The 14094-nt window shown below is 34.6% G+C and overlaps 1 protein-coding gene across 1 annotated transcript in view; it reads left to right on the top strand.

Annotated features, from left to right (window-relative positions):
• Window positions 1-14094, top strand: part of GNAI1 (guanine nucleotide binding protein (G protein), alpha inhibiting activity polypeptide 1) — an 82809-nt gene that overhangs the window by 58110 nt on the left and 10605 nt on the right. Inside the window, exons 7-8 of the mRNA XM_011927705.1 lie at window positions 6177-6334; window positions 10958-11086. Coding sequence (XP_011783095.1) covers window positions 6177-6334; window positions 10958-11086 — 287 coding nt within the window. The remainder of the gene's footprint in view (window positions 1-6176; window positions 6335-10957; window positions 11087-14094) is intronic.

Below are 14094 nucleotides of genomic sequence, written 5' to 3'. Positions count from 1 at the left end.
ATTTTAATTTCTTTGGTTTCATGGATTAGTTGGCACCTGGTAGATAGAGTAAATGCACCCCATTTCATTCCATTGTTCTTTTGCCAGATAACAATGCCATCATAATTTCTCTCCCAGATGAGCTTGAGAGCCAACTTAATTCCCCCACAACCCTGTTGAAACACAACAAACCAAAACAGGTTGTTGACTTCGTTGGGATTACATCTTAGTATGTAGGTTGATTTGGAAGAATTGAGTAAGAAGATGTAAAATCTTAGTAAGTGGTGAGTAATTTTCTGTGGTTTGCTTCGTATTTGGCAGTTATCAGATTTCCAAAACAGATTATACACTGATTATTTAAAATGAGAAGAAACAAAATTGTTTTCAAGGCTGGCATGGAGCAATCACATTTTATGCCTAATAATCATTTCAGAACTTTTGCAGAATGAGGATAGTCCATCTGTGAGTGATAATGTATTGATAATTTAGGTGATTATGCTTCTAATGAAGTAAGATTTTAGAAGCTTTACAAAGGGGCCTGTTCGCCTGTTCAGGCACTGGGCCCTTACAGGAGTGCTGTTCCCAATGTGATTCGTGGGCCAGTGCCTGTCCACAAGAGTGTGCACAAAGTCGATATAGAAATTAAACGTAAGCATTGGGTTTGTAGCAATTGACAGAGTAATTTATATGTTCACTCTGAGAGTTTTTAAAATATTAATTTATATTTTGTATGTCATTTAAATTTTTCTATTATTATTCTGGAATAGGTTGGAAACAAATGCAAATGAAAGAAAACACAACACTGGTTCTTCATCACAGACAGCTTGAGAAGCACTTATTTAGAATACTTCAGGCTGTGAGGAGTAGGAATCCTCACCTTGAATTGACTTAGACAAGTTTTTCCCCCCAAGCCTCATGTATGTTTCTGCATAATGACCATTTTTCTGTTCCAATAATTTTGTTATTTACTTTCATTAGTTTGTCTGTGTCTGTCTGCCAGATTTGCTAGATTGTTTTTTAGAAAGGTTCTATCAGTTTGCCTTCCTTGCAGCAGTTTTTGGAATGCCTTTTCTTAGCACTCTGGACAGCCAAAATTTAGGAGTCTTGTATTTAAAAAATCTTTGCTAATTTGTTGTTAGTAAATCGTGTATCAGCATATTTTGAATTTTCCATTTTTAATGTAGCTGACCAGTTTTCCATGTCAATTTGTTATGTTTTTATTTTTCTATGTGATTTGTGGCACTTTATTCATTTACCACTTGGAATCTTGGTGTTTTGATGATCTGTTTGCTTGTTTATATGTACATATGTATTAAGCTTTTGTCCGCTAATACAAATGTTTAGTAAGTCACATTTTACTTAACTGCCATTAATGTTATGGTAATACTGTATTTTAAAAAGTGTTTAAATCTTCACCTGTTATTTCTTCCATTGTGTTTAAATGTAGAACATCCTCTCTCAACAAAAGATTTAGCAAATATTGATGCTCTTTTAAAAGCAAGAGACATTTCAAGGGAGTGAATTTTACCATTTGTTTCTGTGTTTGTTTTTTAATCTGTCTGAAGCATGTTTTGTTGTGTGCATGGAGTAAAGATGTACATTATTTTATTTCTCTTCAGGTGGCTAATTATCACCAGTGTGACTGGATTAATCATATCTTTTCTGACTGATTTATCTTGCCTCATTTATCATGTAATAAGTTCAGATTTGGGATTTTTTCCCCTATGGATCTGCCTTCATAGTAGATTGTTTCTACATATTGTAGGCTTTTAATATCTGACAAAAACATCCCTGTGCTCCCAGTCTTTTTCAAAATGCTCCTTATTACTTTTACTTGCTTTTTCCACGTGAATGTTTGTATCATTTTTAGTAGTATTCTGGTTTATGTTTGAGAACTAAGATGAAGAAACTTACGGTTTTTGTTTTGATTCTGAAAAATATTTATGTGGCAAAATGATACTAGCTACCATTTGAAATGAATGTATGCTTTTAATATAGTATATTTCTCTTCTCATTTCACTTATCTCACATTTCTGTATCTCTTGACAAGTTCTCTTGTCAGTACAAAGAACACTTAAATGTCAGTATTTCTCCATTTTACCAATTTGAAAAAATATACATGTATAAGATTTGTAAATATGTATATTTATATATTTATTGATAATTTCCCTTCTTGACTTAATGAAACTCATACTTCATGCTGAATTCACTGCAATTTAGTTAAAAATTTATCTCTGACATATAGTTAAAATTAACTTTATTTTAGGCTTTCCCCTTTTAAGTTAATTTTAACTATATGTCAGAGATAAATTTATGGGGAGAAAAGAAAAATGACTTCCTATTTCATTTCCTCAAGTCATTTTTACTTTGATTATATTTGTGCTTTTAGAACAAAATGTATTTTACATGTATGTATTCCTTAAAGCAACTCTTTAACATCTGATCAAGTCGGCTTCATCCCTGGGATGCAAGGCTGGTTCAACATACGCACATCAATGTAATCCATCACATAAACAGAACCAAAGACAAAAACCACATGATTATCTCAATAGATGAAGGAAAGGCCTTCAATAAAATTCAACACCCCTGCATGCTAGAAACTCTCAGTAACACTCCATTACCATATTATTTAGCTTCTGTTTTAGAAGGGCTTGCTGATCTTTTTAAATGTAAACTCTTAATCTCATGCATAAATTCTACCTGCTGTATTACAATGAACAGTCATCCAACCTTTGCTTTAACACCTCAGTCTCTCATTCCCCTTCCCTTTTTTGTTTTTCAGGTGGCTTTATTAAAAAAAAAAAAAAAAAAAAAAATCCTGTAATTGAGATGAACTCTGATATCTTTTGCTCTAAGAATGCTCCTTTTTCTGCTCTGTGCCTAAACATGAACTCTGTTCTTTGTTACCTTGTAATTATGTCAGACTGCAGCCATCATGCTCCCTCAAAGTCTTCTCCTCCTATCCTAGGCAGACTCTTCGGAATTTTCATGAAGTGGGTGACAGCTTTAAATAAAACATGTAATCGCTAAATAAGTACAGCATGCTAGATATTCCCTGATCACTGCTTGAAATGAGGACTTATTATTTGTCTCTTGACAAAATAGTGCTTCATAGCTCCTTCCTGAGTTCTCAGAGCACACGGTTATATGAACTGGAATTTACTTTCTCTAAATCATCTTATTTTTATTTAGCTTTTAGTAATTTGAAAATATTTTAGCTTTGCTACATCCGAGGAATTTTTCTGTCAAATAATTGCCTGTCAAATAATGTTTCTTTCTCACCACCACGAAGACTTCCTGTAAACTGCTTTATTAACCTGTAAGCTGCTTTATTAACCTGTAACCCTCCTTACCAAACTCCACTCTTCTCTTAAGTAATCTCTATTCTTTTTCTACTCCGCATCAGACTGTTTTGGTACACTCGTATTTATATTTATAGATGTTAAGTAATTTTCCTTCTCATAAATTTTCAAAGACCTCATTCCCTGGCAAGATAAAATCATTGTCATCATTCTGTGTTTTTAAAATTTATCCTGTTTTAGATATGGCCACTTATGAACTGTTGACTCCCTAATTTGTGTGATTGGGTGACTAGCCATGGAACTTTAAGTAAGTTGCTTAACCTCTTTGTGCCTTGGGTTCGTTTTATACAGAAGATTAGGTAGAATAATTTCAGTAGTGTTCTTCTGCTCAGATTTATTGCCTGAAGCTCATCTACAGATACACCTGAATGTCCTGGTAATGATGTAGAAGTGAATAATCCCAGTACGTTTTTTTTTAAAGAAAAGAGGCTTGAAAAAATTATCTGAGCTTTACAACTTGATGTTATGAGATACATATAGATAGTAAAATGGTTACTCTAGTGGAGCAAGTTAACATACCCATTATCTCACGTAGTTAAATTTTTTGGCTACAGGAGCAGTTAAAACCTATTCAACAAAAATCTCGAATACAGTACATTTTCATTAGCTAAAGTCCTCATATTGTACTTCAGTGTCTACTTCTCTAGACTTGGTCATCCTGCGTATCTGCTACTTTGTATTCTTTGAATATGTCTATTTTCTCTTTCTCCTCCCTCCTCTCCTCCCCCACCCCACAGCCATAACTACTGGTTTGTCCTCTATCTTTGTATATTTGACCTTGACCTATTTTTGTTTCTGTGTTTTTTTTGTTTTTTGAGACCTGGAGGACATTATGCTTAGTGAAATAAGCCAGACACAGAAAAATGTTACATCATTTTACTTATGTGTGGAATTATGAAAAAGAAACATTTTTTTTTTAATGCCACAGAGAGAATGCAGTTTATAAATACAGCTTCCAAAGTTTCTTAAGGCTTTTCTTCAGGCCTATCCCTGGAAAGTTTGAGAAGAATGTGATCTTGTGACCCATACTGGAGGGCATTAGTCCTTTTTTGTCAAAAAATGCTATTGAAATTGAATGAAGACGTCATAATGGAAGCTTATTTAAAAACCTACTTAAGCAGAAAGTACTTTACTAAAATAGGTTATGTTTGATGTAATTTAATAAATAAAAATGGTCAGATTCAGAAATTTTTCATGTATATGTAATCGGATAATTGAATAATTGTTTACTGGAATTAGGCTAATGGTGCTAAGAATGACTTGAAACCATGTTATGTGAGGTTTATTAAGGATATTATGCACGTGTCACTTGCTTGCATGCATTTCTCTTGTGATTTGCTAAAAAGGGAAGCATATGCTTGAATAATATGTTCTCATGCTGAGAGACTTAATTATTTTTCATGATGGGTTCCAGCTGAAAAGAAAATGTTTCACAAATTGGCAGCAGCATGAATTTATATTGTCAGCTAGTACACTCTGCTAGCCTGTGTCACCAAATGCTGCTTCTCTTCTATACCCCTTATAATAATGTGCGCCATCACTTTGTAAGCATCTGCTATGATACTTTGGAAGAATGCCCCTTGAGAGAAATTAGGAATTGTCCACACAGTTGACTTAAAGCTACATATTTCAAGTTAAGGAGATTCTTGGTTAAGAAAGAAACTTCACATCTGGGTTTGTTTGTTTATTGTGTTTTTTTTAAAATTGTGTTATTACTTGAAAACTGGAGTTATGTTATCCAGTATGGTATCTACTATCCGCATGTGGCTACTGAATCCTTAAAATGTATCTACTCTGAATTGAAATGGGCTGTTTGCGTAAAATACACACCAGATTTTGTAATATGTATGAAAAAATATGAAATATATTTGTATATTTATTACATAGAAATGAATTGATATTTTTATACATAGGTTAAGTAATACTGTTAAAAATCATTTCACGTAGCTTTAAAATAAGCTTTTACAAATGTAGCTATTAGAAAATTTAGATTGTATTAGTGGTGCATGTTATATTTCTCTTGGACCCCACAGTGATTTAGAGTGGTTGATTACTTGTGGATCAGAATAACCAAATATGAGTAGCCTCAAATTTTAAGCAAAGTTTAATTAACTTTATATAAAGTATCTTTTCATTTAGAAAATTTTACATACTGTCTTCTATATATATCATGAGTATTTCTACTCCAAAGCTGTGCTTATTTTGTTTTCTATGCCTGGATTAGCAAAACACCTGCTCCCAACTTCTGCCCCATTGATTTTAATGTCGCCATACTTAAAATCTCCTGAAAATCTCACACCATTGTATGAAACTAGTCTTCTGGTCTTGCCCACTCCACATTGATTTCTCCCTGCTCTGAACTTATTTTGCAACTATAAGGTATATCAGAAAGTTAACACTTAGTTCAATTCTATCTCTAATCTTTAAAAGTTGTGTTTCTTAGTTTAGAAAACATTTTGAGGAGACAGAAAGAAGACATAGGTTCTTCTTCTGTTTTCTCAAAAATGACCATCTTAAATACACAAAAAAACTGTGAGTGGATAATTGGTTAATGTCCCCTTTATGAGCTGGAACCTTAGTTATTCTTCCAGCTTCCTAGTGCCTTGACAGATACTACTGACACCACAAAACATAGACGTATGATGTATGATTATTGTCTTTTGGTCAACCCAATTTTTAAGTGGTGCCTTAGAGAAAGAAAAGTAATGACACGTTAATAAAAACAGAGGAAATTCACGATTGCCATTTTTTTTTAAACTCTATAATTGTCTCCTTTGTACTTTGTATCTCAAACATATCCCTATTTACTTAAAAAAATGTCCTTTGAATGTTCAGGATGATGCACGCCAACTCTTTGTGCTAGCTGGAGCTGCTGAAGAAGGCTTTATGACTGCAGAACTTGCTGGAGTTATAAAGAGATTGTGGAAAGATAGTGGTGTACAAGCCTGTTTCAACAGATCCCGAGAGTACCAGCTTAATGATTCTGCAGCGTAGTAAGTAATCATAACTTCAGAACTAAACTATCATGAATAATTACTTGCAAGTCAAATGTACTTCCAAGTCAATTTTATTGCAGAATTGGCTGACACGTTCTTGTACAACTTAGGATATTCAAGATGACAGTATTTTAAAACTATCTGTCTTATGTGTGTTGTGTGTGTGTGGATAGCAGTGTTATTTCCTGTGTGTTCAATAGTGTCTCAAGAGACTCATGATATGTAACTTTAATTGAAACATGCAGAATGCTACCTTTTCCAATATATTTTCAAGAAAGTAGTTGGAAGTTTCCAAAATCCACTCTGAATTGGGGTGTATAAGTTTACTTGGAGCTATCTTGAGAGTGTAACTGATTTGAGTTCTTTTCATTATGCTAGCAGTGCCTGAGAAGAGTTACTTGTTCAATGACAGGTACTATAAGTAGGGATTTTTTTGGAAAGAGTGCAGGATGACTCCAAGATATTTTTTCAGTAAGTACAATAGGTCTATATTTGAAAATTGTCAGTTGTGTGTGTGCCCTGTTGTATTTGACACAGTTTCCAGATACTTAAGTTCAGTTTTTTGGAAGAAAAATCTGCCGTGAATTTTCAGGTGGCGGCCCCAGAAAGTTTGCAAAACAAGCTGTGATAAAACCTAATCAGGGAAGCTGGGTGAGGTGACTCATTGCTTGTAATCCCAGCACTTTGAGAGGCCAAGGTGGGCGGATCTCTTGAGCCCAGGTATTTGAGACTAGTCTGGGTAACTTAGCGAGACCCCTTCCCCCCATCTCTACAAAAAATACAAAAATTATCCAGTCATGATGGTGCACACCTGTGGTCCCAGTTACTCAGTGGGGCTGAGACAGGATGATTGCTTGAACTCAGGAGTTTGAGTTTGCAGTGAGCCATGATTGTACCACTGCACTCCAGCCTATGGATGCATCGAGGCCCTGTCTCAAAAAAATAAAAAATAAAAACCTAATCAGGGAGCTTTCTGTTTGGTGATCTCCATAGGACAACACCAAAAACAAACAAACAAAAAAATTTATAATTTACCACACATACTCAAAAATTCTTTTTTTTTTTTTTTTTTTTTTGAGACGGAGTCTCGCTCTAGTCACCCAGGCTGGAGTGCAGTGGCCGGATCTCAAGCTCTGCCTCCTGGGTTTACGCCATTACCCTGCCTCAGCCTCCCGGGTAGCTGGGACTACAGGCGCCCGCCACCTTGCCCGGCTAGTTTTTGTATTTTTAGTAGAGACGGGGTTTCACCGTGTTAGCCAGGATGGTCTGGATCTCCTGACCTCGTGATCCGCCCGTCTCAGCCTCCCAAAGTGCTGGGATTACAAGCTTGAGCCACCGCGCCTGGCCAAAAATTCTTACATGATATGTATTAGGCATTAATTGCTCTTAAAATATATGTTGTACATTTGTTTCACTTTCCAGGATTGTTCCATTTTCTTGACACAGCTGTTGGCTGTTAGGGGCACAAGTCAGGATTAGATAGATGACAGATTTTGAAAGGTCTAGGTGAATGCATACACTTTGCCACAATGAATAAATAAATGAGGTGTGGCTCCTGAAGAGCGAATTATATTATTTGTTCAGCATCAGCATAGGTACTATATGTTATGTGATTTAATGTGTTTAAGAAATAATATTGTATCACCCACATCAATCTTTATAACCCTGTATTTCTTAATCTATATTTTTAACATTTTACACGTCTTAACCTTATGTATTATTACGTGGTTTATACATGTACATATAACATAAACACATTGAATATGTAGCCCATCTCTCCAACTGGTATCATATCCTATACAAAGAAATATTCCTTGACCCACTGAGTTGGTCCTTGCTCTCCAGTTTTAGGTACTCCTAATGTACTTTTTCTTCAGTTTTACGTTTATTTTGAGGTTATTTTATTTCTATTTATGTCGTGAATATTTGATTATTTTCTGTCTCTGCTGTTACATTGTAAATTCAGTAATGTGTTTTTACCTAATGTATTCCCACAGCCTGACACAGTCAGCACTCAATATGATCTTGTTTAATAATGAATGAATTCATAAACCAGACATCACAGAGGCTAGAAGACAAATTAGAAAAAATACTTACAGGAGGAACACAACTGTTAAACCATATTTGCTTTGACACCACCAGCATCTGCAGAGATTTAAGTGGGAGTCACTATTATGAGAAGATTGCTTTGAGCGGAGCCCAGCAAAAGGAGCTATTTCAGTAATTAAGGGGTGCTACTTGGGAATGACAGATTGAAGTTCTCTTTCTCACTATATGTGGGAACTTCCAGACCCCCTCAGTCTCTTGTCCAGTACTCTGTTCTGTGCACACTACTTGAAAATGAGTTAACAAAAACATAGTCTAGGCATTGGTGGCTCGTGCTTTGTAATCCCAGCATTTGGGGAGGCTGAGGTGAGAGGATTGCTTGAGCCCAGGAATTCCAGACCAGCCTGAGCAACATACTGAGACCTTGTCTCCACGAAAAGTAAAAACAAAAAAATTAGCCAGGCATGGTGGCCCATCCCTTATAGTCCTCACTTCTTGAGAGACTAAGTCAGGAGACTCACCCAAGCCCAGAAGGTTGAGGCTATAGTGAGCTATGACTGCACAGCTGCATTCCAGCCTGGGCGACAGAGCAAGACCATGTCTCAAAGAAAAAAAAATTAAAATTATAAAATGAAAAATACGTTGCTTTAGTTTTACATTATTTTATTCTAATAGTTGTGACCTTGAGATGGCACTAATGTGGCTGCTTTTTAGGAATGAAGAAAGTCATAGAAACGTTTTTCTCCATAGTTATTAGAGGACATCTTGATCTATGAGTTCTTGACTGGGGATGCTAAGATGCAGTCAAGTTGCCCATTAGGACTGACTCCCCATCAATTCACACTTTAAATTTGTAATCATTTAGAGCAATCAGAATTTTTCGCAGTGCCTGCTTTTCTTCTTTGTCTTATTGAAATATTATTTTTAGAGATTTTTTTGAACTGTAGCAGTTTCTTGTTTTGTTTTGTTTTTGTTTTTGTTTTTTAGTTTTTTGAGACAGAGTCTGGCTCCGTTGCCAGGCTGGAGTGCAGTGGCACGATCTTGGCTCACTGCAACCTCGGCCTCCCAGGTTCAAGCGATTGTCCTGCCTCAGCCTCTCGAGTAGCTGGAATTACAGGCACACACCATCACGCCCAGCTAATTTTTGCATTTTTAGTAGAGACGGGATTTCACCATGTTGGCCAGGATGGTCTCGATCTCCTGACCTCGTGATCTGCCCACCTCAGCCTCCCAAAGTGCTGGGGTTACAGGAGCAAGCCACCGTGCCCGGCGAACTGTAACAGTTTTAAGCAAAGAAATCTGTGAGTAATCAAAGAACATTTTAAATAAGAGTAGCTCATTATTTTAAAGAGGCAGTAAAATCTTGCCATGGCTTGTTTGATTTGTAAAGTAGGATTTTCTTACAGTAAAGTAGAACATTGGAATTAAAAGCACAGAGAAAGTACTGGAGTATTATCACCAGTGTGATAAGATTCTCTTAAATTCAGTAAATATAATACAGGTAACTCAGGCTGTCATCTCTCTATGTGTTCTAGTATAATTACCACATACATACACTTGACTGTCTAAAACATTTTTTATTTCTAAGTTATCAGTCACCTTATAGCTCTCGTAATAAAAGCACTGCGGTGATGCTCTCTACATTCAGCTGACCTTGGGACTCATTCCAAACTCCTCGTTTAAGGCTTTGTATAGCTTACTAGTGGCTTTACTCTCCAAGAAAGAACATGCAACTGTTCTCATCTCCATACTAATTTACAGCTTCTCCTGGGGCAGTGTCATTCCTTTTCTTCCATCCCCGTTATTCTGTTTTCACCCCTCAGTATCCATGAATCCTTCTTTAATCACCTAGGTCCACATTAATCTCTCCATTACCTGTACTTTCTGTGAATTACTGACTCTACCGTATAATTTGACAGAAAATAACTTACTCTTTTACATTGCATGGTATGTACCACTACATTTTATATCACAACATATGTAGCACCAATGGCAGAGAGTATTACATGAGTGACTCAAACATGTATTGATTTAGAGAGCAGTAAAATGCAGCATAGAGGAGTATGTGCTGTTTTCCTGTATGTAACATAAGACTGGTTGAAAAGAAACATCTCATTCAGCCTTTGGGCAGAGCTTTCATCACTACTTGCTCCAAAATTAAGACTTTAAAAATCTTCAATGAGAAAGAGTAATGTCTGGATCATAAACACAGTGCTATATCCAAAAACTGTGATAAAGAATTCTAAGAAACAAACTCATGGCGTGTGCTAGCTTTTTTTTTTTTTTTTTAAAGTTATTCTTTTTCCTTTGAATTACTGATAACTGTCCCTCAGAAATAAAGTACATATTTAAAAAATACTAAAAGAGCTTTGTGGTTGCAGAGGTGTAAACATTTTTATTTCCATGGAAGTTATATAAGAAAATACAAACTTAAACTCGTTTGTGTCTTTACACAGAATTTTAAAAACTTTTAGTGATTTCAGATTATCACTTATATTGCAGTGTGTTTTAATTTTTGTTTTGGATGATCTTGATTGGCTATATGTAACATGTTGTTTTGTTTAATTTTTTCAGCTATTTGAATGACTTGGACAGAATAGCTCAGCCAAATTACATCCCTACTCAACAAGATGTTCTCAGAACTAGAGTGAAAACTACAGGAATTGTTGAAACCCATTTTACTTTCAAAGATCTTCATTTTAAGTGAGTAGCTTTGAAACATATGCTTTCTAAATTTAGATATAAAACACATTGCTTTAGAAATAAAAGGTATAATAAAAGTTGACAACATTTTTACAGTCAGAAATTACAATTGGAAAAAAACTTTCTTCAGATGATTGTGCAAAATAATGTTTGGGTGAAGTCAAAACAAGCATTCCTAAGTGGAATATTTTTATTTAAGAAAATCTATCCAGGCAAATTCCGTTTTGCCTGTAGTTTTTACAGTGATTCAAACAAAATAGTTTTTGGCTTTTATTTCTAAACAGAAAATTCTGCTCTAATATACTGTGTTTTCGGAAAGTGTTGCCATCTATTTTTAGGTAAAAAGAGAGCAAGTTTTACTGATAGTATAAATGCTTATTTATGGAAATATTAAGAGCACCTTTAACAATTTTTTCATGAACAGTTTTCTTCCTAGGGAACTTTCCTTCCCTGTGAAGGTAGTCCTTATGCACTATTTCATCATAAGAAATGCTCATTTAAAGTGTACTGAATATCCACTTACTGAGGTCTGAGTAGAAAAGCACTGAATTGTGGTCTTTAGAAATGCAAGGGGTCTTGGAGTGGATGTTTTTCCGGTTCCCTCATTTTATGATGAACGAGGCTCAGGAAAGTTTAGTAAAGCAACATATTCAAATTTACAAAACTCCTTTTCTCTTTTTCCAGTAAATAACAGTTTCCAAGGTATGAGGAAAACTGTTGGACTTAGACACAACCAAATATGATACCTTCATTTGCAGAGTTTTGTTTCATTTTACAGCCTTCCTGGTCAGTTACTTTCATGTTCCCCTTCCAGGTTATCCGCTAGTCGTTACCATGACTGACTTCTTCTAAAATGCTCCACTTACTCATTTCATTGTTCACTCAAACAAAATTGCCTTTAAGTCTGTACTGTTATTCATCATTTCTATTAAAGTAATAGTAAAATCATGAAAAGAGAAAGTATGTAGCCTGTGTAAAGATATATTCATTAATAAGATAACATCATGGGATATTCTACTGAAACAAAACTTCTGTATTGTCATAGACATCTAAGACCACTGTAGTGTTACTTGATGTTAAAAATACTCATTAACAAATACAGATGTTCCTTTTTTCCTTCTTCGTATTTTTTATTTCAGTACATGGAAGCTAAATAAAGAGGCAGAAGTTCTTTTTTTAAAATCTGCTAGTTTCTTATAATTCACATTCATTTAAAATGTCACATGTCCCAAGTGCCAGTTGAGTGTTCAGCTGAAGGAACACCAAACACAAAGCTGTTGAATAGCTTTGGGAGGCTCTTCTGAAGTCAATGACTAATTTATATGAATATAATCGAGTCACATTGTTCACACAGTATTAAAACCTGTGCATGTCCTACACCACATATTCACTAGTAAATATTCCTGGAAATGAAAATAATAAAAATGCTAGAATTAAGTGAGTTGTAGACTTATAGGGATTTTGTTGTTATTGTTCTTTTAAGTTTAACAGATAGGGATATTTTTGTTTGTTTTTAACCCAGCAAGGTTAAGATTGATTTTAAGATTGCCACTGTAGTCATGGGCATCAAGTAGATATCATCTCACAGCTGCAGAGCTTTATAGATATGTTGACCCGAATTGAGCACACTCCAGTTGTGACTGCAGGAGACTGGATTAGAAAAGGTGTTTATGATCTGTTTTTTTAAGGAAAATTTCAATATTTCATGTTTTTCTAAATTTCAACTTTTAAATACAATGAAGGGTTAGATAAATCATTTGTTATCAGTTTGTGATTTTTTCTTAAGATTATGTTTAGTGGAGGGTTTTGGTGTCTTTGTAGAAATTCAAACTTTATAAGACTGTGTATATATCTCCTTAACTTTTACCCAACTCCATCCCCACAATACTAAAAAGAATTTTTTAAAAGATTACACAAGCAAAAGAACAATAAACTTATATTATTCTGTTTGCCAAAAAGTAATTTGTCTGCATTTGTTTTGCAAATGGAGTGTCCCATATCTTATTGAAATTATTTTGTCTTTTTTATCTTCACTAAAAATTACATGATTCAACATAATCATTCTAAATAAATCTTTACTGTGAATTACGAATTAGGCTTTGCTTCATCTAACTTTATTGCTCTGAAATGGTCATGATAATAAAGCAGAATTTCTAAAATTATCTTGGAAAAAAGGTTCCTAGTGAGAGAAAAAATAGTTATCGGTTCATCTCATAAAGAAATCTCACTGTTAGAAGTAGTGAGCACTGTTAAATTATATGCAACAGTACTTCTGATTGCTTCCATAAGTATTTTATATTTAATACATTTGTTGCTATCACTTGTCACTGATTTACAGGTGGTTCATGTAATTGTCCAGAAAGCTAAAGCTTTATTTCAATTTTCATGGCTACTTCTCCCCAAGAAACAAACATTGACCTGCTTTCTTAAACAAAGATATAGGTCATAATTAATTTATCTGGCAACATTAGCTTTGTGCTTTTTAATACATGCTATGGTTTTGCATATGCTTTTTTTTTCATTTTCATTCTTCTCTTAAAAAAGCCCTCAGTGAACATTTTATGCTGCTGTCATTATCTCTTACTGAAAATGTTTAACTTCTTTTAGTCTGCTTATTACTATTTCCATAATATTAAATAAACAAACTGAGTACTCTGATTTCAAATAATCAGATATGTCTGATCTGGAGAATATCATCATTTTATCTTAAAACTAAGAAGTGATTTTAATGACAAGGAAATTCACTATTAGATTGGGACTTAGAATTTTTTCTTTAACCTAGTATACCTTAGATTCTGATTTTGGTTTTTGTTCACCTTGTTTTAAAGATTGTGTTCTAAAGCAAACTTAAATTATGTTCAGCTAGTGGCTTACAGTAGTCCCCCCTTATTCGAGGGGATATGTTCCAAGACCCCGCATGTATGCTTGAAACTGCTGATAGTACTGAACCTTGTATACACCATGTTTCTTCATAGGCTTACATACCTATGATAAAGTTTATAAATTCA

The sequence above is a fragment of the Colobus angolensis genome, unplaced genomic scaffold, assembly GCF_000951035.1.
Source record: "Colobus angolensis palliatus isolate OR3802 unplaced genomic scaffold, Cang.pa_1.0 Scaffold74, whole genome shotgun sequence".
NCBI classification, from domain to species: Eukaryota; Metazoa; Chordata; class Mammalia; order Primates; family Cercopithecidae; genus Colobus; species Colobus angolensis.
The sequence above is the reverse complement of the archived record's forward strand: the minus strand, read 5'-3'. Positions and strand labels throughout refer to the sequence as shown.